The sequence below is a fragment of the Poeciliopsis prolifica genome, unplaced genomic scaffold (genome assembly GCF_027474105.1).
Source record: "Poeciliopsis prolifica strain line A6 unplaced genomic scaffold, Auburn_PproV2 SCAFFOLD005, whole genome shotgun sequence".
In the NCBI taxonomy this organism is placed as follows: domain Eukaryota; kingdom Metazoa; phylum Chordata; class Actinopteri; order Cyprinodontiformes; family Poeciliidae; genus Poeciliopsis; species Poeciliopsis prolifica.
This window is the reverse complement of record NW_026562380.1, coordinates 7,713,207-7,741,001: the sequence shown is the minus strand read 5'-3', so window position 1 is coordinate 7,741,001 and position 27,795 is coordinate 7,713,207. Positions and strand designations below refer to the sequence as shown.

Genomic DNA, 27,795 nt, shown 5'->3' with positions numbered 1-27,795 from the left:
CTCTCCTTTTACCTTGTGTTGGGTGGAAACAGACTTGGCAGGAGCTAGAGCAGGCTCGATGTAACCAGGGCAGGTGTATGTTCTATGTCTCCTCCTTCTGTGTGCTTGAGAGCCGCATATGATCTTTGCAAACATTTCCTCGCTCCCAGGTATGTCATTGCCCTTCAGAGTTCGTAACATATGCTCCACCGCTCCGAAGCTAACAGCCCGTCTCAGCTGGCGCTGCAGGAGCTTCTTTACAAGCAGACCGTCTTTGGCCGAGACATTCTTGGAGTTTGCACTAACACCATGGAGCTTTCCTTCAATAGCATTCCTGCAGTTGTGATTATTTTCAATGTCTGTAGACAAACTCTCCAACCGACATGCCACCCTTGTGTCAAGAACTGGATTACCATCGCCTCTGAGGACAGTAACTGGTACCTCTCCAATATTTACACCTTTACTAAGACTACTTTGCCTGGTTAGTTGGTTCTCCACCTGGGAGAGTTTATTAATCTCTGTTTGGTTTCGCTTAGAGTTGTCTTCTGAGTCATCTTGAAGCTCAGAACTATTACAGACAATACTGCTTCCAATGAATTCACCCGGGGAACTCCTACTTGGTCCATTCAGCTTTAAATCTTCTGATTTCCTCTTTTTCCTCTGAAAATATTGACGACCTCTGAACTCTTTAGATCCAGGACTTAATGGAGCTTTCTTGGGGTCAACATAGCATTCTTCTTTAGATCCCCGAACACAGCCACAGATGTTTCCCATGGCTCTCAGATCTTTGAATACTTTTCCATTGACAGTGCGGGAACCCCAAACAGCAGAGGGATTTAAACATCCAGTGAGCTATCTCTCAGTCCATTGAAGCATTATCCCACTGACGGAAAGCCATTAGATAACTAGAGCAAAGGAACATACAAAAGCAGCTGCAGTCCGGCAGCGAGAAAAGAAGCTCTGCACTCAGAGGAGTCGACTTCAACTTTAAACTTCCGGCTGAGAACCAGTCAGCCTTTTCTCACGCTGCGCCTCTTCCGTGCTCTCTCCTCTTACACTGCAGTCTTTGCTGACCTTTGAAACATTTTCCCAGCTTTGCTAATCCGGCACAAACACCATAAATGCACACACAGACGTGGCCCACGTGCTCCTGGCACTCAGCTGGCCGAGAATGAAAGAGACTTGCAGACAAACCAGTTTAAATCTGGCTAGTCTGCTTTTTTTTTTTTCAAGAAAATTATTCAACACACAACAGCTGTTTCTACATTTCTCTAAAGCAGTGACAACATATTGTGAAGCAAAAGCGACATATTATGCTTTTGCACAAAAATTGTGGCCTCATGAACCAGAGACTCAGAAGAGCAGGAAGGATAATTGAAAAACAGGATGGTACAAAAAGAGTCTGAGAGGCTGAAGCAAATCCCAGCTGGACAAATAGTCATTTCACTTTGTTTATCGATCAAACTACAATAACTGTGCCAGAGGAGGGGTTGGGGGTGAGTTCCAGTAGAAAAAGCAAACATTACAACTAACAGTTTTGAAAGTCGCTCATAGTCTGATCAGGAAGTGACTCAGTTTATAAAACCATTAGAGCTATTAGAACTGTCTGACAACAAGTTTAATGAGCATGCAGGTAAATCTAAAAATAACTATATATCCCTTTGAAGCATAATATTGAAATTTCTCCAGAGGTCACAGACACCAGACACTAAGTACAGTCCAAATAACAGTCCTTCTTCTAACAATGTAGCATAAAAGCAGATCGGATCCTATTTGTTTTGTATTATTAGCTTATCTCTCCAGATACCAGTAAATTAAAAGTTAATGACATGCAGCAAGACTTGCTGTTCCGGTTGCAGCATTCTTCGTCAGTGACAGAGTTTTAATAACAGCAAAATGTAACAGTGGCTCCTCGACTTATGTTTGTGCTAGCTACATAATGACAAAACAAATATATTGCAGAGAGAAGCAGGGACACAATCAGGGCAAAATAAACAAAGACGTCACACAATTGCTTAAAACCCCTGACATTAGTGAAATGCTACAGTGGTACCATGGCAGCACAGACTCAAAACAGTATGATTGCCACACAGAAGTGCAGAATCTTAGAGTACACCTTTGGATGCTTTATTTCAGCACTGTCTACATCCCTGCTCAGACAAGACTAAAAAACAAACTTTACAAGTAAAAAAAGCTAGCATCGTATGAAGTAGAAAGTTGAAAATTTGAGATAAAACTTATGTAAGTTTTAAAAATTAGCCTCAAGCACGAAGACAAGCATGAACACCATTTTCGAAAAGAAAAAAAACTTGTCCTCAGGTGAAGAGGTTAATCTTGGATTCCTCTGTCAGACCCTAAAAATAAAGTATTTATTATAAAATTCCTTCTGTTGACACCTGTCAGTTTTCTGTCAACCGAGTTTTTTAATAAAAGACAAAAGTGTGCAGCTAGAATGAAGTTCAACATTTGAACCCATCAGGTACCCTGATGTCCTTGCAGAGCAAGAAGAAACAGGCCCAGTGCCGCAGCGTCAAATCCCCTGGGGGTTGCATGAGAAGGACAGCAGCAGGTGTTGGCAACATCATGGACGCTACCTGTCAGCTTGTCTGAGTCCAGGCAAAATTTAATCTGCTGCTTTCACTCTATTCATTCAGGCGCTACAGAGCAATCAGACGTGCACTAATTCTATCCTTAAGATCAGAACATGAACACAAACTCAAAGTAGAAATGACATTGATTTAAAGTAATTATATTCCTGATCCAAAATGATGAAGTTTTAAAAACCAAACTGTCTCCAAGTGGGAGAAAATTGAAGTAAACATAAAAGGAAGAATTTCCTCACTGGGCACCTGGATGTTCATGTGACATGATTTATGTAACAGCATTAGCGTGATTAAGTGTTCCCAGGGGGAACATTTTTTAGGAAAATACTGAGAATATACAGCACCATTCCTCAATTTAGAGTTTAGAGTGCACAGAATACTTAGAGTGCTTATAAATAACACAGAATGGCTCAAATGATTGTATATATCGATACGCTCAAAACTATATTTTTTTTCCTTGTAGATGAAAGGCAGATTTGAGAAAATACAAATTATACAATGAATATGACCTATCATTTGCCTAGTCTATTTGAATGTAGAGATGTTTTGCATAAAGAACATTAAAAAAGGTAATTTAGAACTAGAGATCTTCTGAAAGTAGCCCTTTCTAAATGTATCTTTTTATTTATCTCTTTACAATTACAAACTCCAACATATTCAAAAAACACTCATTTGTGTTTTGATCAACAAAAATTATGTACAGTTCTAAAGTTAAAAGAAAATGACTTTTAATTTTAAAAATTCTCTGTAAATATAAATCTGAAATGAATGGCAAGAATTTTTTACCCCATCCCATTTTCCCTTACTTTCCAAAATACATATCATCTGGCCTCTGGAGAATTGCTCCTCAAGTACTGACAGGGCAAAAAGAGGGGAAAAAAAGCTGCAAAATGCTTAATTCCTCTAGCAGATAGTCACTTTTCCTAAACACACAACTGGAGTTAAAATATTGCAGAATGTTTTAGCTCAAACTATATTAATCAGAGAGAAAGGCCCTGTCAATATAAAATATAAAGACTTGCAAACTGATGTTTACAGAAAAAGACACCTTTACAAAGTACTTTTACCAACTTTCACTTACAATTATATGCCTTTTTTAAGGATTATTATATAAAATTCAAATGAAAAAAAATTAGTGGCTGCAAATATGATGAAACAGTAAAAAGAACTTCAAGAAGTGCAATAGTTCACCAACGAAGTGTTTTTTAGGGGGTGAGGGGGTTATAATTAACAAGGCCATGAGTTTATTAATAAGAGATCAAAGAGTCATTGAAAGAAATGAAGCTGTGTTACTACAGAATGAGATGCATCACTTACCTGAAAGTGCAAAATAATGGTCCAGATCAATCCCAAGGTCAGCTTTGGATTTCCATCAGTGATGTCATCGTTTCTTATATTTACAAGTTTGACCTAGAGATATAAGATCAACAATCAGTACAACACATCCTTATATGTTTATTAGTTGTAATAATCTCACACAAAATAACCGCAACTCTCTTGTTAACTTTTCCTGTGTAACAACCACCACCAGATGGCACCCTCGTCCAAAACTTCTGAACGGTAACATTTCAGGTGAACTCTGTGCAATAATGGCTTTATCTAGGGGAATTATATAAACTTGCTAGGACATTACCACATACCCGAATCAGAAAGTGATGAGTCTTTGAACTGTCTCTCAAATTTAAGTAGAGTAAAGACTACACTGTCTGGGTTTTTGAAGAGCCACCATTAGTTCCTGATGGCCTTGTTTAACTAGAATACCTGTAATCAGTCCACACTGGGAAAGGCAGATCTAAATGTTTTAATAGCTAGATATTTTATCAATAACAACACTGCACAAACACATTTTGTTTCTAATTTAGCTGAAGTAATACAATATCTCATCTGTGGTCTTCCATGAATCCTTTGTTTGTGGCTGTACGTCACATCTGGCTACAGCTCAATGAGGCTGTGTTCATCTGTACACCCTGCATACAGCTGAGGGGGAGGGGATGTAACCAGAGAGCATTAAACTCTCTCAGATGGGAATTTTAATTTGTACAAATTCAATGGCATAATTTCTGTTTAGAGCAGCTAAAATTAATTTAAGGTATCAGGGAATTATAAATTAAACAAATAAACGCATCAGTTGTTACTAAGTAATGTGCATCTCTTTGTTGTCAGTGTCTAAATGGAAATGAGGAAATGGCTAACAATCTCAAAATATGATTTATCTGCAAACTTAAGCTGTTTATTTTAGCATTTTATTTTAGATTTAAAGTTATTTGTAAATTTTACCAACATGTTTCTTCTGTCTCAATGTAATAATATTTTTGGAAAGCCCTAGTCTGAGTTTTGACCTGAATTTTCTCAAAAATCTGTGAGGAGGAGCTAAAGTATGACATAGCATTCCATTTGCTAATATCAAAAATAATTATTGATCATTCATGAGAAGAGAAGGCTAAATTTTCTTTATGGCCTTTTTCATTTACAAGATGAAACAAAAACCTGAAGATGACCATGACCAAGTCCTTTACCTGTCGCCTCTTTAAATAATCCAGAGCTATTTGTACATTTTGGAGTCTGTGGAAGCGCATCCTTCCTCTCTCCCGAGGCTGTGGAGATAAATAGGAAAGAACATCTGCATGCTTAATCAGATACTTAACATCAGGGAATAGGTGGGAAAATGATTAGGTAAAAAACAAATGACACAGAACATGCATCTTACCCCCACATCTGAAGAGGTAAAAAAAAAAAAAAAGTAAAAGAACACACAACTGACAGACATAGAATCCACAACAATTGTTGCCATTTCAAATCCACTCAAATTGTGTGCATACTCTGAATAAAGTGTGGTGAACCACCCTTGTGCTGAACATTTTCCATCTACTCAAGCCACATAGATTAGTTCAAAACAAAATAAATCTCAAAACCAAAAGGAAAAGCAATTCTTAAAGCCAAAATGAATGAATGAAATAAATTAACATCCGTTTGTATCTCAGTGCCACCAATGATTATATAGTGCTGCATTATGATCTTCTGTGGCAAATGCTCATGAAGGGCTACGGGCCACAGCACGATGAGGTAATGAAATGGAAAATGCATTTGAGCCAGGATGCGGCAGCAGAGGCAGCAATGAAAGGTTTGAATTGCATCCAGCGATCCTGTCCCTCTCTGTAGTAAAGCAACGGCACTAAAAAAAAGGTTTAGTGAAGGCTGTTCAGAGAGCTTCAGCAACTAAATATTTCCAAATCCACAATTTAAAGGCAAAGAAAATATTAATCATCATAAAAGTTCAGACAGAATGAACTGTATGACTTCATGATGTGTGGAGCTAGAGATGTGGATGTGGAAGCCTTCAAGCGAGACTTTTTTAATGCTTTTTATACATGGGTGTGGCTGATCTTATGTTGCAGTTTTTGTAAAGAACTGAAGTGAATGGTCCCAGGAAAAGCTATGCATTATTTTTATTCTAGCATGAAATTTAAATGTAATTTCATTATGCCTTCATCAAAAAAGTCCCAAAGCAAAAGTGCCTTCAAACAATGTGAAAAGAAGGAAAATATGTTCAACAATGGGCAAAAAATTGTTACAGCTAGAGAAATAACTACACAGACCTGTAAGAAAAGAAACCCTATTGTATGAATATTTCTATGCTTCTATTCAAATGCCACATGAGCTGAATTAGTGGGCTATTTTAAGGGTGCAAGCCACACGTACCCCCTTATCATCATCATCATCATCATCATCCACCGTGTCTCCATGCTGCTCAACCGCACATGCTTCTCTCCCACTCACCAACCGCAATGTCTTCAGAAAATCACGCTCCCTTTGCTTTATCACCGAAAAGGCAACACATAGGGAAGAAAAGGAAGACATGGACACACACACGCACACACACACAGCCACCAAATCATAGGAAAGTTGGACAATGGACAGAAACCAGTCAAAGAATGGAGAGAGAGGGATGAGGAGTAGTAGGAAATAAACAGAAAAAACAAACAGGTGCTTAGAGGATGAACGTAACATTAATGCAAGGGGGGGGATGCCAGTATTTGGATGAATGAAGGAAGTGATAACATAAAAGTCTCATACACTGATGTAGGCAAATAAGAGTTTTTAGACATATTTTAACAAATGAATGAGCAGAATTATCATAGTTAGAATTCTGCACATAATCAGAACCTTCACAAATTACATATGACTTTCACTATAAATCCTTTTTCAATTTTCAATTTTGTTATCAAATGCAAATTATTATATTATGGAAATACAAAAAGACAATAAACCAATTTTAAATTTGAATTTGCCGACAAATTCAGACACTTTGATCATTTTCTTTTTGTAATGACATTTATTTATTTTTTTTATGTCAGCTTATGTTTTGTATTGTTTCATAGAACAGCATAGAGCAAATATATATATATATATATATATATATATATATATATATATATATATATATATATATATATATATATATATATATATATTATATATATATATATATATATATATATATATATATATATATATATATATATATAGATATAGATATATATATATGGTTTACAGAGAAACAAACTACAAACATTTAGGCTCCAAATTCAACAACAAAAAAATAGGACGCAGACCTATCTTCTAGTATAGTTGAGTTGTTCTCATATTTTTAAGAAAATAGTAAACAGTTTTTACTGGTAGTAGAAAACATTTAGAAAGTACAGTGGTTTCAACACAACTGTCTGTCTACTGTACAACCTACAGAAACGCTGTAAAACTGATGCTGTTAAAACTGATGAAGATAAATATAGTGTTCCCTCCTCCACCACAGGAAAACTCAAACTGGTGGAAGTAAATTTACAACATAAATTTGTAAATTTACAAACCTAAATTTCACAGATATTAGAATTTGTGGAAGCAGATAGAGTGCAGAAGTGGTACATTTGGTCATATCAATATGATGCTATAGCAAAGAAAGCAACAGGGTTTGTCAGGTTTAGTTCAGGAGAATTGTGTTTGTCTTCACTCTGAAATGAGGTTATCCAAACTTTCTGTGATCCATTAACACTAATGTCGTACTATCTTAACATTGAGATCGCTGTTGAGTGTCTATGCATTCCATACAACATTAACAACTTTCTGTTAAGTAGGTTTTGTTGATCTTTTTAAAAAAATACACTTGTAGTATTTTGCTGCGCAGAAGAAAATGCTAAACAGCGCATTGAGTAACATTGTATACCTCACAAGGAAAGAAATTAGGTTTTTGTATTACATATCAAGGCCAATAACACAATTTTAGTCCAATCATTTACAAAAAAAACAAAAACAACACAACGTTTAGAAACACGTGTCATGTAATTAATTCAGCAATTTTATGTTAATATGTTAGATTTTTAAAAAGCATTTAATATTTGATGTTTTACCAGCAAAAAAAGTTGATTTTTTTATTTTACTTCAGTAGATGAAGTAGAAAAGCTGATTACAGGGATTAAAATCCCAGGATTTCCCTCTTCACTAAGTTAAAGTTACATAAGAGCAAAAAGAAAGTACCAGAGCAACCACAATGAAAATGTAGGATCATCTGTGCTGTATGACAAGATCTCTAGATGTCTTCTTTGTGTCTGGGTTATCTGACTGATTTCTTTCAAAGTGGCACTAACTTCTGTATCAAAATCCAATTTAAGGTGAGCCAAAAGATAATCAGATTTTATTCCATGTAAATCTGAGCCCTCGTCTTTTTATGAAGCATAGAAAATAAAAAGCATAAACTCACCAGTGTGTCTCCAGACAAAACCTCTAGCAGTGAGATCAGGTTATGTCCATCTCGTAAGTCTTCATACAGGTCATTTATGTGCTTCCGTACCTGCAGAACCAAAAAGGAAGATAAAATCTCTGCAAGTTGCACAAGTGACTGACTTGTTGTTGTTCATTCACATTTTAAATTGATTTAATAGATTATACGTGAGATAGAGTTTGTTTAAAGTTCAAACATTCTTGTGCAAAATAATACGGTTTCAGCTACAAGTTTCTTTATTATTATTGAACTTTTCAATTTTAAATTATCCGAGAAGTTTAAAAAGACATTATTTTTACACACACATATTTTATTACATTTACCGACAACTCAGAATCTCATTAACTCAATACTAAAATTGATAAAATCTGGAATCATGTCTGAAAACCAACCAAATTAGCATTACCATTTCTAACAAAAATATTTTTATACCAGAAGTCTGCTGAAGGCTACAAAAAAGAGGGCTTTTTTTTCTGCGACTTGCCTAGAGATATTTATCCAAATGCTGTTTGTGTATGTTTGAACCTTTATGCAACATTCTTACCCTGTGTAAATTTTGCTAAAAATTCACAATAAAATCATTCTTTTTACATACTTTTAAAACTCTGTAAAATAGTTACATTACTATTTTCAATGCTGAAAACAGAATAGTTCAAATACACAATTAAAACCTTCCAAATTGTCCTCACAGTAAAGTCAATAACTAAAGTATGCAGAGAAGCATTTGTCATTAAAGCCTTCCAAGGTTATCAGCATGACACTTCACCAAGCAACTTAAGAGAGGTGCTAAACAACAGCAGTCAGAGACTCTGTCCTCCCTGGCCTAAATAGCACCCCTTTAAAATCAGTCAGCTGCCCATTGACCTGCTTTAACACAGGACTTTCAGGACTTTATTCCCTGATAGCAACCACAGCTGTGGATCCAGAATAGATCAGTATGTTTGCATTATTGAGTCTGCAAAGAAAATCTTAACCTCTAATTCCTCATGGACTACATGTGAGACCCTTTGTATGAAGAGAAAAAGTACCAGAATTCAAAATAAAAAGATGTGTGATTGACATTTCGACTGACCAAATGAATTAATGTGTCAATTGAGTATGATTAGCGGTTTAAATGACTGAGCTGCACAAAGAAATTATTTCAACTGTTGTGGTCACCAACATTGCAAGTACACAGAAGATCAATCATCTTGATTGGAGCAAATGTATACCTAACTAATGGTCTTGATGAGTCACATTAGCAGGTAAGAAAAACCTATGCTTTTTTACATATATTTTTTAAATTTCTTTTCTGAATTGTGTCATGTTTGACACTCCATACTGCTAAAACATACAAAGCAAAAATCAATATCTCTGAAAATACATGTAAAAATTATGAAGAGTCATGAAATCATTAGGCTGGTAGAACTTAAAGGATACTACACTCTGATCTCAAGCTGAACACTTTCTACAGTCTTTTAAAATGAATAACAGAGTAATATCTGTCTATGCCTTAAGCCATCAGAGCTACTTGACTGACTATGACATGAAATCAGTTTTTTCATGCTGTATTTTTAAAATGCTGGTTGGGGGGCAATTCCAAATACAAGTTAATATTTCAGAAAATTATTCAAATTGTGCCTGATTGTGCTTATTCAAGCGATTTACTTTTCCCCAGGTCATACTGTAGGTACTCTGTAAAGTAATCTTGATGGAGTAGCACAAACACCCCGCCTCTCTCAGACTGATCCTTTGGACACTGACAGGTCCACTGACAGGTCTAAACACATTGAGCTCAATGTGTTTAGTGGATCATATTTCCTGTTTTTTGTTTTTATCTGGTCATACAAGATCAGCATTTACGCTTTAATATTTACCTACATATTAAACCACATTGGTTTAATTAGTTATGAAGTAAAATCACTTTTTAACCAGAAAATAAATCATTAAATCAAAAGACAGAGTAGTGACAGTCTCTTTTCTGAGAAAAAAAAAATCTGCTCAGATTTTATTCTTCTTTTGACATTCTGGCCTTGAATTTTAATACAAAAGTTTCTATATATGTTCCCTTCCTGTTGGAAGGGCTAAAGCAAACAGAATATGAGAAACTACAATGTGAAAAACAATATAGGCTTCGAAGGAAAATGAGCAAAACTAGTGAAAACCTATTTACCTGTTTAGCATTTATAAGAAGAATTTCATCCTAGTATTTTTTCTTGTCATACTATAATGGAAAAAAGAAAGAATATCCTCCTTTAATGCCAGGGTTCTCCATATAACGAGTTAAAAATTATCTGGTCCCTTCCGGTTCTAAAATGATTTACGTATCAGACGTGTGTTTAGTTTATGACAGTTTCTACATTTTGGTTTTATGTCTTGATAAGAAACCAACTCTCAGTTTTACACAGGGTGTATTTCCTTTTGCTAATGACTGAATGTCAGTATTGTGTTTATAACTGTTGTGTACTTCTACAAATTGTATTTAAGGCCTTTGTAAAGCCCTACGTGGATACTGTAAATATGTACTAATAATGTCCAGTACTTTTTAAAAGACTTCCTAAATCTTTACATTTTTCCCATTTCCAGTTTCCCACACTGACCCCAAACCACAAAGCAAATCTGAAAATGTGACTTTCACTTGTATTTACACTGCAGTGTATCATATTTTTCCCTTCTCCTCCACAATGTCCTCTATTCTCTAGATTAATTCTTTAAAATACCACTGAAATACAAAAAGACTTAAGAACAAAGTGTGACAAACTGATTAAATTCAGCTATGAATACTTATGCAACACACTGTATGCACAAATACATCCAACACAATGATTTCCTGCATGCTTTTTCTATAAAACTGTTGTCATCATGCCAGATTAATTAGCAAAGATCATCAAAGTTTCTGTTTTTCTGCAAGGCTTTTCATTCAGTTCACAGCAGCCAAACTTCAACCAATAAAATTTCTTCAACAGGTAAATCAGACAATAAAAGACAACTCTGAGAAATCTCATTTAATAGATTTAATAGTAATTCCATCTGATATTTGAAACACAGATACAAACATTTTCATATCCTCTCCATATCCTTCATATTCCAAAAAGGCGTGACAGATAAGACATGTCCATGCTTGTCTATTTTCTTAAGTGTTTCATTAAATTCCAAACACTGATGAAACCACATAGTAAGCGTTTCAAATTTACCTCTCAACAAAAGAAAACCTGTTGCTGCTGCAGAGCAATCACATGTCTTCCTAAATGAATTTCAGCAAGCTTTTATAACATCTCAGAAGGAATGTTAACATGTTGGAACCTAACAAAAAAACTAGCAATAAATGATTTACTGTGCATGTTACATGAAAATGGTTTTGATAAATATGACAGAAAAAAGACTTGCCCAACATATGATCAGTACAGTTTTCATGTACTATTAGTTTTTATAAGCAAACATTTGCAAACTACTGCCAGATAATATGTCTTACCTTGAATAGATGCTGATTTATCCATTTTGTAAAGGTCTTTTTCTGCACTCTGTCTCTTTCATCTAGAAAAAGGAAACACATCACAACATTACTGTAATTGTTTTCTTCTCCAGTTGTTTAGGCACATCTGTTTTTGAAAAATCCATCAAAACTGAAACTCCTCCAAGCAATACATGTTATGTAGACTGTTAGGTTAGTATGTATTTTATTGTAGCAGAAAGGATTACAAAGGCTGGGTGACTCACAGCATGATACAAAAGTGCGGTTGTAAGATATACTACATTTTCATTATCTTGGGGGATTTCAAAGTTTTATAGCTTAACTTTTTAAGCAAACTCTTAACCCTGTCAGTTGTATATTGACAAGGCATTGAAAAGGTTAGTGGGAAACACTGCACTAATAACAGAAAAACAAAAATAACATAAACCTAGATAACCAGTTACATAAACAAACATAAAATCACTGTTGTCACTTCAAAACCACAAAACTCAATACATTTCATTGGGATTTTTTTTCAATTATTTGTAAATGTGAAGCTGAAGGAAAATCTTAAATGCTCTTCAAGATTTTTACAAAGGAAACCCTGAAGACAGTAGCATGCTTATTTTTACTCTTCCCGTCTGTGTCAACACTACGCAGAACTACCCTTGGTGTAAATGTTTTATGTCTCACCCGTGTAGTGACAAAAATGCCACGTTTATTGGAGAGCATCTGAAAATATTCCCAAGTCTCAAGTTTTTTCTTTTAGCAGGTTTTCTTTTGCATTGCTTTATATTTTGCTTTACGCATTTTCCCTTAAACTGTGACCAGTAGCCATGTCGCTACTGAAGAAAGGCTTCCCCACAGTATAATGCTGTCACCGCTATGTTTCATGTTGAAGACCTTCTTCCATATGTTTACTGTACACCAAAAATCCTGTCATTTGAGCTTTGGTATTAGAGTTCTAACATCAACCAAGAAAAGGCTTTAAGTCATTTCTTGGTAGGTTTGCAGTTATGTCATAGTCGATCATTTTTCATATGAGGGACTGAACAGTGATCCATGACATGGTTGAAGCTTCTGATGTCATTTTATAAGCTAAATCTGAATTTGTCCACAAATTTATTCCTGACCTGTACAGTGTCTTCCCCTGTTCAAAAGTATGCTGTTTGTTCACTAAGGTCTTCTAACACTCTATTACTTTATCATTAAAAGTCTTATACTAAATATTCAGTTTGTTATGTAAAAAACATGTAAAAAAGTTAACTCTGCTAATAATTCTATCACCATAATCAATTGCTTTCTTTCTAACAATTGTAACAAGTTAACAAAAAGACAGTAAGAACAAAATCCTGGAAACCCAAAAAACAAATCACCACATTTGAAATAAAAAAATATACCCTAGCCCTAACCAATTTATCCAGAACAAAAGGACTTTTACTTTTCAAAAATAGACATGAAGCAATGCTGGAACTTTTGAGGATGGGAAAGTGTTACATTAACACAAATGAAGATTGTGATTTCCCAGAGGCTAAGATGAAATCACTCTTAGCTACATGCTGTCAAAAGCACCACAATGTTTTATTTGTTGTTTGCATCGCCATACCAACCGTACTGACATCACCCTGTGACAATGACAACACCACTGTAAAAGCACATGCATTTTAGGAAAAAGCAAACTGGTAACTTCAAATTAAAATATCTATTTTGTTCCTGCAAATGTCAAGTCCTCAAGTCCTGGCCAGACACCACAGCATGTGACTCATTCCAGTGCTTACGCGTGTGTATACACTCTCCTCAGAGCAATCTTTAGTGATTGTAAAGAAGAAGAAGAAGAAGAAGAAGAAAAACACGTGTACATGCCGATATTAATAAAGGCAACATCTGTCAGCCAGCTCACTTTTTGTCCCACAACTACCACCATCAGTGGTTTCGGAGAAATATTTCCTGAACCCAAACAACAGAACCAACAGCACATTACTAAATACCTTTCTTAGTCTCCATGGTAGTTTACACTTTAATTTTTACTCAGGTAGATCAGAACAATCATTAATGAGCAAACAATGACGGACCCCATCATTTAAGAAAGCTAACATAATTACTGACCCATGCAGCACATGAGAGTTACCAGATGTGCTCTGTGATCCCTTTCGGTTTCAAGCAGGTACTTCATCCTGTGTGGCAGCTTCCGACCAGCAGACAACAGGCTAATGGTCCAATATGACGAATGTCATGTAAATGAACGACCAGAGAAGCTGTTTTAGTCTCTCTGAGCTTTCCTTTCTGCCTAACAGCCTCTGAGGGAGTTGCAACTCCCTCTCTCATCAAGGATCCAGAGCGAGTCCTGTCAAGTTTTCCATGGCTACTTGCTATTTTGAGTTTCCATGCAGTTCGGTGGTTTTCCAGCAGCAGCTCGTGAAGGTAGTGAAAATAGAAAGATTTTTACAAATGCATCCATTTTTAGTCCCAGGATGATTTCAACTCACCATAATATATGGTGAATTAACTCAGCATATTAATGATTAAATAATTAATTTTAAGAAAAGAAAACAAAGACTTAAAAAAATAGCTGTCTGGTGCAGTTATTTGTGGGTTTTTTTAATCAGCACATTCATCTAAAAACATCCAATATTGGTGAAAACAACCAAAACAGGCGATACAATTTAAAAATATCCAGTGTTCATTTCTAACAGATGATTGCTTTTAAAAATGAACCAACTGCTTTGTTAAGCCAAAGATTTTTAGAAGTGGATGGCAACTTTCAGTAAATGTTAGAAATCTTCATGTTAAGCTGCAAAAATTATTGTAGCTTTCTTTGCACCATTCAAATTCAAGGTGAAAAAAGCTCCTATCACATAGAAAATCCTTCAAAACAACCATAAACCCCAGAAAATGTATCTCCATGATAACAAGGGGACTTTAAGTGTTCTGGTAGTCTATCCTCCACAGATTTTTCCATTTAGTTCATCTAAAAATAGTCCATGAGTAAGAGGCACTGGGAATTGGAAAGTAAAGTGGTGTGACAATTATTCTGAATAAAAATATCAAGCAGAAGATTAAATATTTCAGTGTCACATTATGTCACTGTAACATGAACCAACCCATATTCATCTTTCCACTTTCCTGCCATATAACCTTAAATAACCTCAAATAACCTTAAATAACCTGATTCCAAATTCAAAGAGAAAAGCTTCGGGACATCCAAGATAGCCGGTATCATGAGGCTTCAGCCACACAAAATGTAATAGAGACAGCTAGTGTGCAATAGCAGATTGAGCCACTGGAGAAGCAATGGGTGTTCAGGTGGCAGAACTATGACAAAAACACACATGGTTGATTCCAAAAAAATTGTGGAACCAAACCTGGAGTTTCAACTTTTCAACTTTTTTTCCCAAAATTAATATTAGGCTTTTAGAAAGGAAAAGTAATTTTCCTCTGCACATCTGTGAAACACTTTTTTCTTAGATTTAGGGTAGGAATCATCTAAATCCTTAGAGGAAAACTACTCCAAGTCTGATTCTAATTTTGTCAACAAATAGTATAGCTTAGGAGTAAAATAATGTCTGACAGACATTAATGTATGTTGTGGTGGAAAAAAACTTCTTTTTCTGTCACAGTATCAAATTTAATTTACTGTAGTTGAGTCTAACAATAAGTAGATATTGACTAGTAATGCATGTGCCTTATATCTCTATAACCCGTAAAAAACTTTGCAATGGTTATCATTTTTTGAAGAATGTAAAAATCAGGGTTGTTAATCATGAGTTAAGACAAATTCCTTTTACTATTGTGAATTTTTTTAAGGCACGGGATTCTGTACATTTTGACCCTCACATGCATCAATTGCAATTAAATATTTTAATCAGTTGATATCCCTAAAATATATCTACTCTTCTTTTTAAGTGTAATTTAAAGTATCAGATAATCTTTTGATAAAATACTTTAGACTTATAAGTTATTATGCTTATTTGATTTTGATAACAAATGAAATCGAATCCAATATAAATGTTATGTTACAATAAAGTCAATTAAACTGAGGGTTAGATAGCGACATCACCAATAAAATACCAAATATTGGTAAAGCTCAAGAAAACATAAGATATCTAAGGAAAATACCAGACATTCAGCAGTTCTGCTGTGTCATCGCTGATCCTTACATCATCGTGTAGTTGAATCACAGATGGGGAAAGCTGCTCAGACTGAACAAGGACACCGACTCATACATTGCATTACATACAAATTTATCCAAAAAAGGAAATAACATAGACAAGTTGCTTACATAATCCAGGAAACTGCCCAGTTCAGAGCAAAGGTCAGGTCAGAAAGAGAAACCATCGAAGAGCCAGACAGTAATGATTACCATGCTTCATATGTTGACAGTTCACTGATAACACACACACATACACCCACGCACACGCATAGGTTTATGACAAACACAGACACATCAGCTGGTATGAGATAGCATAACAGTAACAGATTTCTTTTATCATTATTATTTCTACCATGAATGTCTGAAAGTAATATATTGTGGATCAGAAAAAATGACGAAGAGTTGACCTGCACTTCCAAGAGAAATAGTCAAGGAAGATTTATATTGTGGTGCCCTCTGGAGGATCTTCTAAGAATAAAAAGCAGGATTCTTGGTAATTCTCCAGATCAATAAAGGTCATTTAATGTTTGGCCATGAAGTGGACAGAATGGGGACCATATCAAACTAACAACAACAAAGACATGATACAAAACAGTGCCAAGGTGAGAAGTAATGTGATCATTCCCGTAATCTGTTATTAAACAACCTCAGCACCTTTGTCACACACATTATAGTTATCCAATCTTACAAAATCAGTGAGCAAAACATTTGATACTTAGAGGCTCACCCAATGTTTCTCTCAACTGATTGAATCAGCTAAAGTAAACAAGATTGCTTCAATTTAGTTGTTCACTGTCAAAGCTTCCATTATTTTTGCTTGTTTCAACAAACATTACACCTTTCGACCAAAATTCCATTTAATTCCTATTGACTTTCAGCAGCAATCAAAGCTTTTGAATATCAATATCAGCCTCAATGTAAAGGTTTAGCATAAAACACAAAACAACCAAATCAAAACAAAAATGTAACTTCAAAAGCTAAATTAAGGTCTCCAGTTAAAAAATAGAAATAAGACTTTTACCAATTTTAATTGATCACAATATTTGTGTTTTAAGAAATATTTTAATGGTCACTCTACAAATCTGGCCCTGCTGATCAGACGTTTACAACTACCAGTTTTATAAGTGACCAAGATGTCTTGCTTTAACATAATAAGAAACCATTTCGTTTTGAGAAGCTTTTTTTTTTTTTTTTACCTATAGACATGATCTATGTCACATTTTTACCAGACTCCCACCCGTTCTCAAAAACAAATATCCAGCATATTAGACTTGTTTGTAACAAATTATTTTGAAATCAGAGGAAAATTTTGGTTTTAGTCATCACTTAAAAACTCATTGTTGTGTTCCTCAAATCATTTTGCTTAAAAGCAAAAACATAATCTTACTACTACCAAAGAATAAGACTTTCTTGAAAGGGTGAGTATGATAGGGTTGTAGTAGCAATATTATTTCAAACTTGATGTACATAGTAAAAAAAATACATAACACTACTATTTTCACCACAATATCAAGTGTTATCAAGTATTTCTTTAAAAAGTTTGGCTGTTTGCATTTATTCTGACACATTTTTGGTTTATCTTCATCAGCTTCACTTTGGGTCTTTAAAAAAAATAGATAAAACAGTTTTAAGACAAAATTTCAATCCTGCAGACTTTAAGTACTAAAAAGCGCTGTAATGAAAAGATGCAGGTTAATTTACCCCTTTCCCATTTCATAGTTCCCACCAGTAAAAGGTCAGAGCCATAATGGGGCTATCAAGAGGTCACCAATCTCCAAACAAAAAACATTAGCTTGTGCCAACCATCATAATTACTGTCCTTTTTTAACTCCTCATTAACTTTACAGTGTGGGTTGTTTTAGATGATTTACAAAGTCTGTAGTGGTACTCTGCTTTGTGGCCAACACAGCAGCACTAATGACTTAAGAGCTTATCAACATCCTTTGCCTTTTCCTGTCCATCTCCCTCCTAGGTAAAGTACCCACAAACTACCCCTTTGCTTTTGCCTTTTGACCAAAGAGAATCATACATTTTCTTCTTCTCTGGAAGTACTTGTCATGTTAGTGATTAACTTCCTGTAGAGGTGCACAGTTTGTTCGTCAGCAAATCTGTGTTCAGGTGAAAGGGAAAGGCTAAGTGAAAAACTCTGTGCCAAAGTGAAATATTGATACTGAATACAATTAGAATCTTAAAGAGATCATTTATTTTGTATCACTTACATTAAAATCACAATTTCTTTCACAATATTAGCACAACAATGCTTAGAATGGTGATACATGTCAAGGGATATTTCCATAGATGGCATAAACTAAGGTTTTCTAACAGAACATCGCCCAAAGCAACACACTGTTTCTGCCAGTTTGTGTTCTTTCCATAGCAAATTCTGATTACATGTTTTGACCGGAAAAGCAGCACACATGCACCTAGCAATATATGTGATGTAAATAAATTAGGTCAACATCTTCCATTGCTTTGTGATTCAACTGTGATGATCACAAGCCCATTGTTGGTTCCACGGGCAGTGATAGGAAAAAGATATTTCCTTTCAGCAGAAAATGGTGCAGCAATTCTAAGAATAAAAAATGCTTTAGGAATGGTTGATTGAGGACCACAACCATACGTGATGGCTGACCTCACCACTTATGAGACATTAAGAAACCTGCTGCTAACAAGCTGGCATCAGGTAACACAACACACCTTTAGGGGTCAAGTGGAATGGGTGTTTGGGTGTTTTTTGCTAAAGCAAGGGGTAAGCACACTACTATGGAAGTTCTCATAATGATAACCAACATAAAATGTTGCAAGAGACAGTTTTATCCAAGCTTTTGCATATAAGAGTTGTACCTCATATTTGGCTGAATACTTGCTGCTAACAGTCAATGTAGATACGGCCCGTCCTGCGAGACCACCACAGCATGCAAACTGGCTGCCTCAGATACCTATTTGTAGCAAAAGCACATGTGCATGGCTATAAATAAACACAACCCTAAACTATCCTGGCACTCCAAGTGCAAGCCACATAATCTCTGCCACTTAGGTGACATCCTTCATTTCCTAATGTGCACTATGGAAAACTGAAGGAGAGTCATGCTTGTATAATTGAAAAGGGGGAAAAGGGTTGAAAGCCTGTTTTGAACAATGATTGCAGACTATTCACACTATAATGAAGCTTAATACAATTACATATGTTATTGTGCTAGACCATTTAAAAATGTAATAAAGCCATTTTCTATTGTATATGCTAACCAAATTTGTATTTTAAGGAACCAAGAGAAGATGCATGAACTGGCTTTATGCAGCACTAGTATGAGGAGGTGGGAGCTCACCTTTATGTAATCTTTTAAGCAGCAGAATAAAACCCTGATCCATTTGGCAAACTCTTTCACGTCTTATATGAACCTACATATACTTAGGTAACAATAATCAGCAAACACATTCTGACTTTCACCTTATGGCTACTTCATCACATTTTTTAAGGTGGCAAAAAAACATTTCTGTTCAACTTTTAACAACAAGCACAAGGCTGATAGTGATGGTGAGATACTTCACCATCACATTTCTGACATTCTTCGTGAGTGAGAAACTGCAGTCTTCTCAAAAAGGTAGGGCAGCATCACAACTATGTGACTGGAACAGCTCTGTAATTGAAACAGGTTGTCAGCATTCAAAGCAGCCGAGGGAGTATTTGTTTTTCCCATTGCTGGAGACAAAGGATAAGAAAAAAAAAACTTTACAATGTCCAATAATGACTCCAAATACTCTATTTAAAGCATAAATATTGCCTAAATTTCAAAAATAGGTTTTAAAGGACAAATGTAGGATTAGAAGAATGCAATAAATATGGTTGTCTGAACATCACACATGAGTACCATCACAAAGCCATCATCAACCCTCATATGTGCAGATGTGAAGATGCCATTTTAAAGTAAAATATTCTCATTTGGGTGATCAGTAAACATAACAACAAAGACTTACACAGTTACAATGGAGTGTTCAAATTGTGTGATTTTTTAAAATTTTGGCATTCCTCACAGAAATATTTGGAAGCCTGACTTTTAAAGTCTGAGGTTCAAACTCATTTTGCCACCCACACATATAAACCATGTTGAAAGTTGAATGAAGACAACAGCTTATTCACATTTCTGTCACTTTTTATCCTACTAAGCCAAAAGCACCCCAATTTCATTCATAATGTGCCAGAACAGCATGTGTTTAATCTGTTTGATGTTTTTCTTTCTTCCAGATTTAGGTCTTAAATCCAATTAAAAGAAAAATCTCACATTCTTCTAAAAACAAATTTAGCAATAACAAAAATAAATACTTGAACACATTTATTGGTCATCTATCTTAAAACTAAAGAAAGGAAGTCAGTTTGTCAGTGCCTCTGGATGGAGAAGTGGTGCTGGAGAGGGAGGGGGAAGGCTGCAGAGCATGAGTCAGGGGAGGGAGAGACTCACAAGATGATCTCATGTAAGAGGAGCTAAACAGAGCTGTGGTATGAGGCCCAGTCATACTGGTCTTCTCATCACCATGACAGCATACAAATACAACAACGAGCATGCATCATTTTCAGGCATCGATATGATGCAACTGCATGGGACGGCAGTGCAGGCATAGTTTATATGACCTTCAATATGACATCCCAGGGATACAGTTGTGTTTTATTCTGCAAGATCAGAACATCTAACCTATTTAACGGTAAATATAATGGATATCTTGGATAAAACAGTTAAATTGTTCATGATGCTATTGTAAAATTACTGACGAAGAATAAGCAAATGATCAAAATTATCCTGCATTCCCTGTTTCCAGTCAGAACTGATGTATATTATGATCAGCAATTATAATAAACACACTGATTTTATATGTTCATTCTTTGTTGAACCTAATCTACCATTTGTGCAAAGCAAGGTAAATCTAACCAACTATCCACAGATTTTTTCCCCCATGAATATAACATATGTACACTGATCAGGAATGGCATTGTGATCTTTGACTAATAATTTCTTTAGGTTTGCACCCGTCAGCGAGGGGCACATTAGAAAATAAGTGCTTAACCTGTTCTCACAGTTGACTTGTTGGGGAAGAAAGGGAAGGCTTAGGAATTTGAGTGAGTATGACAAGAGCTTTAGGTGTTATAATACACAGTGCATTGCAGGCTGCAAAGTGACAGAGTGGTCGTGCTGGTCCCTGACGGCTGAGGTCTCACTCAGCAGGATAATTTGCACTAGCACAAATCACAAATTGGCTAAAGGGACACCTTCAGGAGCTTCAGTTTGTCCACCAAACTGAACATGTGTGATGTGCTCGCAGTAGATGTTACCACTAGTCTGGTGGTCATAATGTTATGCCTGATCAATGTTTCTGTATAAATACATCTTTGAGTAAGTGTAGTGCAGAATCCACCTCTGGCTGAATGACCGATGCTCTCATTTTGTTTTTGTTTCCTGTTCTCTGAGGGAGATTTGCCACTGGGCAACACCAGGAGTGACCTCCCAGATGATGTCACCTTTCAGGAAGTAGTGTAAGTTCCAACAATTATGCTGTATTTATAACCATTAATTTAACAAGTTATAAATACAGTAACATGTAATAAGGAGGTGCAGCATCACTAAACCTCCTTATTACATGTTATGAATAGAAAGTGAGTTAGTCTTCAGTAATTGGGAATATCAGAGACTCAGATGAGACATTTGGTGGCACTGCCTATTTTCAAAGTGCACCTAAATTCATTTAGTTTTAAATTGTAATAAAATATCTGAACAAAGAAGTTCACCCGACTGAGCAGAACACAAGTCTTGGACAATGCTCCCATATAAACAATGTATCTTTTGTTCAAAAGTAGACAGGCTTCACAGAGGAGGCCTGGCGTCTACGTATGGGCCAGTGGGCCATATGAATGTGATGAGTGGGCTGTCAACAGAGAGCAGAGGGGCAGGGCTGAGCCCAGGAGGCCAGACAAAGGCAGTGACTGTGCAGAAAAAAACTGAATATTATCTAACTCCCCACTGCATGTGATTATAAAGGTATTAAAGACTTGGTTTAGTCATATCGAGATTTTCTTTAAGAATCTTCAGTGATCTTTTTGCTGATAATGCAGAATAAATGAATTTACAGTCAGCACAGCCTCAGAGACTCTTGCAGACCACACCCTACAACACAGCAGAATATCTAGAGCAAGATGAACAACAGCTAATGCTGTTTGGACATCAAGATTTGATCAATTTTGCTACTAAGTTAAAAGAAAACAAAAGAAAATCTGTATTTTTTTTAAGTTTAGTTTTCTCTTTTTTGGGGAAATTAAGACAGTTTAATGTTTAGAAAAAACTTTGAAGTAATAAATATTACATTGCTGTACCAACCATCACAAGAAATTATTTACGGAAATTGGGTTTTGACAGCAGTAAAACAAATACAGCTTGAGGTTCTTAATTATGAAAGCATAGTGTTTAAGAAAGATTGACCACTGAGACCAAACATCACCTGAAAAATGGAAAACAAAAACTACTGACTGATCCACTTAATCTACTCTGATGACAGAGCAAAATCCACTGTTGTGAAACTTAAATGGTCCCTTCTACCCAGCAGGCTCAGCGAGAACAGCATGCTCCCATTTAAAATACAGCATGGCTGTTGTTGTGTGCCTAAGAAGCCATTCCTTTAACCCATTCCCAAAGTTTTCAATCTTTTGTCCAAGAAACCTGTTTTACTTTTCAACACTGTTAGATGTATTATTAACTCACAAAACTGCATAAGTATGTGTTATTTCAGCAACTGAACCATGAAGAACTGTTTGTGACTTTGCATTCAATCAGAGAAGTCTCAATTTTTAATTTTGCCAATTTCTCCAGTTATTAAAATAAATTTAAATTAAATATGTGCTCAACAATTTCTTGAACTGACTAAAACAAAAGATAAACATATATAAGCAACAGGATTAATGTAACTCTTGGGTAAGTAGGGCTGCATTATATGTGAAAATCATGAGATGGTGATACAAAAAGTGCATATTGATATCGGTCACTATAAATCCACATTTTCCTCCCGTTCTGTTCCTTCTCGTGTGTCCTTTCAACATTTTCTTGGACTGCAATCTGTGACAGATGTGAAAATCTATTGAAGTGAGATTCTGTTATATTTCAAAATTATATTTTTATTGAATCCCAAACTTTGCAATAATTATGGTACATTGCACAATCTGATGTAAAACTAACTGCAATATAATTGTGAAGACCTATTAGGTGCACAACATAGACTTTATCTGACCTACTCAGAGCTGGAATCTTCAAGAAATACTAGTTCTGAAATTTTACAAATTTATCTGCGTTGAATGTTTTTAAAATCACAAAGTTTTATATATATATATTTTTTATTATTATTATATTATTATTATTATTATTATTATTATTATTATTATTATTATTATTATTATTATTATTATATTAATCAGTTAAATACCTCCTCTAAATACCTAGTTAAAAAATATATTTTTGATTTCAACAACCTAAAAGCGATCATTTTAATATAAAAATGTATTTGTCTGTTTGTTAGGTTGAAGTAAACTGTCTCTTGTTTTATAACTGTTTCTACAGCTGTTTTGTTTACTGGCTTGTTTGCTTGGTTACTGCTTCTGATTTTACTTTTAAAATGCATCCCATTGATTCTCCATGCATCACAAGGAGCAAAGCTCGAGGCTCTATGTAGCTGAAGAAAGATCAAGCTAACTTTAGGTAATAATAAAGACAACAACGTTGTCAACGGTTTAGACAACGGTTCAGATGGGAAATGATTCAAGTACCAACCCTAACCCTAAGAAAAGAACACTTTGAAAGGGTATATCTTGATTTTCTTTTCTAATGGTAGACTAAGAGACAACCAAGACACATTTCCCAGCTTGTTGTTCATTTCTAACAGTGTTACAGAAACCAGTAATCTCTGCAAATAAAAATGTGTCGATATAAAACTTCAGTGAATATTTTTGTTAAAATGCCTCTATGCTACTGTCAAAACTAAAGCATTTTTAACCTTATAATTAATGTATCACTTCAAACAGACTGTTCATTGACTCCTTAACTCTCTGGTGAATAAATGTTAAAAACCTCCAACTTCAATTTGTCCTCCATGATGTAATCTATAACCTGAGTAGATGGAAACAGGAAACTCAGAGTTGGCTAAAAACAAATTATCAGCTCATAGTGGATCTAATTTGCAGCAGCAATGGCTTAAACATCACAAATAATTATACAATTAATCAAAACTTATTTTAGCATAAAGTGAGGAAAACACAGATCACAAAGTACACTGCTGCTGTAAGACGACATGGGATACAATAAACTGGAAAATTATAAAATCATACTTTTTTTGGAAATGTGCCCTTACCCTTCAGTAAAAAATTCATCGTTCATGCAACAGCTGGTGGGAAGACAAATATTCCCAAAAATCTGTCCATAACATGTGGAAACTGATCGCAGACTGGCTGCAATGGCTAGAAACACAGAAAATAAGTAAGCTTTCTATTTGTCACAGCCCATCTGCCTGAAGACAACAGCTACAGATTCCTAATGATGCTCATCATATGACTCCTTCAGAGCCTACTCACAGCGATTAAACCTTCCAGCACAGCTGACTGGACCTACTGGCAAAAAAATCCTCAACAGCTGAAAGAACATGCACACATATGCTGAGTATCACAAAAGAGCAAGGCATTTGTTGCTTATTGTTCGACTGACTTACTCTGTGTTTTACTGAGACACAAAGAGTTAACAATCCACTGCTGTCAGTTTGAATTTAGCCTTTTTCTATGTCTTCTGGCCTGTCCTGAGGATACATATGTCTGATATCGCCAAGCTCAAGCAGAGTGGAGCTCGAATCTGTGATGGAATGATTCTAATTAATGCGGTACTCTCAAAAGGCATGGCAATGCGAAGTGACATGGGCTCCTGACGGGTCTCCTATATTAGGAGACCCGTGAATTCATTGCATGGGTCATAACAGCACCACGCAATGAATTTTATCTCTGTACAAGAAATCAAACCAAGTCAACTAAACAAATAGGAATGGTTACTAGTATAAAAGTTTACAAAGCCCTACTAATTTACCAGCTAATGTTGTGATGGTCACTCCAAAAATTATCACTTGTCCTAAATCCACTTTGTAACTAATTTGGTCATGTTAATGACTCACCAAGCACTGTGTGTCTACGATTTAGTAAGGAGGCTTCATTCACTGAATTCTGGTGACAAATAGAGTGGACTACTTCAGCAGAGTGCTGCCTCAACTCCACTTCCTGCTAGCCCCACAAACTAGCAACAAACGAGCAACCACAGACTCTAATACAAGCTGAAGTACTACTATGTAGCACTGGTGCTACTTTATAGAGAGAAAAATGGCAAGAAGGATAATTTTTTATGACAAGTCTATCCAATTTAGACACTCAAAAAGGACTTCTCAATGTGGAGGGTAATTGTTCTAGTATGTGCAACAAACTCATAAGTAATTTAATAGACAATATTACTATGACATCATGTAACCTTGTTATTTTTACTAAATGTAATCATCCTAATATCACATTGGCCCACACCTTACTGCAAAACAAAACCGAAGCTATTTGCTAGGTTTGGTCCTATGAATCCATGGGGTATGAGATAAAATTGATCAAATATTGTCAATTAATGTTATCAGTACATCTTTAAACTTCAATTTTCTTTTTTCTTTTGAAAAATGTATTGCAATTACCGAATAACTTTAAACTTTACATTGAACAATAGTGTAAGCCAAATGTCCACCATGTTCAAGCCACAATGCTCTCTGCTGCCTTAAATGTTGAAAATATATTCTACAGTAATAAAATAGTTAAACAGGGCAAATACAAGTTAGTTAACTGATTTCTAACCACTAATAAACCTTTCAGAGAATTGCCATGTATGATCTTTTGTTTCATTTGGAAGTTATTTTACAACTCAACAGAATAAATTGTTAGACCTGCAATTCTTTTGCACATGTGTATTATTATTGGAGAATTTGCAGAATTCCAAAAATGTACAGACCTTTATTCTGATAAAGTAAGAACTAATAAGGTTTTAAGCAAGCAAACTACATGTAAATATTTGCTGGGTTTTTTTTTCTTATTTTCTGCCCTTTACTTTTTTATATATATAAATTTAAAACACGATAACCACTACTGTTACAAGAATTTGTTTAATTTTACTTCTAAAATTCAGGCTGAATGTGATGTCATGCGGGAAATATTCCCGTTTTCCCATTGAAAGCTCCCAGTCAGCGGAGAGGAAAAGGGAGCAGGCTGACATTTAGCCACTCAACTGTCAAGCAGTGACCGGGCAGATTTCTTCATCGCTTCAAAAGCCTCGTCTCAAAGACCCGCTCCTACCTTTATATTTTTCCAATACGTCCTCATAGGCCTGGAGGTATTCCTGTTCGTCCGAGAGCACATACCCCTGCGGCGCGTACTGAGCCATAACCCGGGCTTCACAAACTGGACGCTCACCAGAGACGGACTGGGACACAACATGTGTGTGGTTGTGTAGCTCTACATGCTCGTGTGTTCGTGCGCTTGTGCGTGTGTATTGGCTGTGGGCTAGAGAGTGATCAGCGCTGTTGTCGTTCTGAAGGAAACGCCCTGCAGCCCTCCCTTGTCTGCGGTCTGACCAATAGGAAACGCTTCCTCTGTGACTTTACAGGACTGATAGGAAGGACCGCACTGTAAAAAATAATCAATGCCCGTCTTCACAACCCAACCCAAAACTGAAATCAAAACTAACATTAAGAGATGTTTAATTGTTGTATATTGCACAGTTTTACTAGACCAGACTGAGTTAGATTCTGAAGAAAATGTTACTAAAAACGGGCCGACATTATTTTAATGTCATGGAAACCGCCCCCAAAATTGACAGCATTAAATATTAATGCAAACAACCTTTTCATTGTTTTCCAAAGCTACTGCTCTCTTTATCGCAGAAAGTACCATGTGCCATTTTAATCTCTAGACACAAACTGTTTCCATAAGTGGAAAATCTCCTTTAACAACAATATGTCTCTTTAAAATTTCTTATTTTTCAACATTAACATGTAACATACAAAAACAAATTCCAAGTCACGACTTAGCTTTCGATCTCAAACACCTGGAAAGGTGCTCCTCACAAGATGTCTTTTTTAAATATAATTAATTCAAACATGTAGTATTGTATATAAAAATATAGTGTTGAAAATAAATTAAAGGTACTGCAAATTAAATGACTACCTTACTGCTGTTAAGTGTCGTAAAATTTACAAGAACCTTTATACAGTGACATATGTATTAGCTCACATTCAAGCAAAAGACTTCACTGTCTTCTTTATTGCAGTATGGCCACAGTGTTATGCTTATTATGCTCAAGATTCCGCTGCAGACATGATGTGTTCAGTGTCTAACAACCTGCCCGAAAACTTAAATTCTTGAGGGTTTTTTTTTTTTTTTTTTTTTTTTTTGGACTTATGGAGGATGGGTGTGGTATTTGTAATTTTGATTGAGAATCACAATAATCAGAATAAAAATCAAATTTTGTTTGTTTATAATATTTATTTTATTAGCATAACTGGTCCAGAAGGTTAAACAAAGTATTTTGTAAATAAAATCGTAATGAAGGTATTTTTTACAGTGTCCATAAAATGAGCGTCCTGTCAATTTGCTCCGTTATTATTATTGCACTTTCTATTACTCTTCATACCTGCTACTGATTTCGTCTGACTCTCAAAAATCCACAAAACTAAAGTTATGTTTATTTTGTATTTAAATCAACAGGGATTTCACTGTCAGAACAGATCTTTATGAGCTTTAATTGAGACAGGGCGCCATCTCAATTAA

The 27,795-nt window shown here is 35.5% G+C and overlaps 1 protein-coding gene across 5 annotated transcripts in view; it reads right to left on the bottom strand.

The window, feature by feature from the left end:
* The window catches only part of dst (dystonin), a 110,922-nt gene that overhangs the window by 74,558 nt on the left and 8,569 nt on the right, over positions 1 to 27,795 (bottom strand). For 3 of the 5 annotated variants that reach the window (XM_055030108.1, XM_055030109.1, XM_055030112.1), the window contains exons 5-9: positions 11,807 to 11,868; positions 8,335 to 8,424; positions 6,282 to 6,395; positions 5,099 to 5,176; positions 3,900 to 3,992 (exon numbers count right to left, since the gene is read on the bottom strand). In XM_055030108.1, coding sequence (XP_054886083.1) covers positions 3,900 to 3,992; positions 5,099 to 5,176; positions 6,282 to 6,395; positions 8,335 to 8,424; positions 11,807 to 11,868 — 437 coding nt within the window. Of the gene's footprint in view, positions 1 to 12; positions 1,064 to 3,899; positions 3,993 to 5,098; positions 5,177 to 6,281; positions 6,396 to 8,334; positions 8,425 to 11,806; positions 11,869 to 26,322; positions 26,521 to 27,795 lie in introns of those variants that run through there. The other 2 variants (XM_055030113.1, XM_055030110.1) reach the window with 2 other exon arrangements.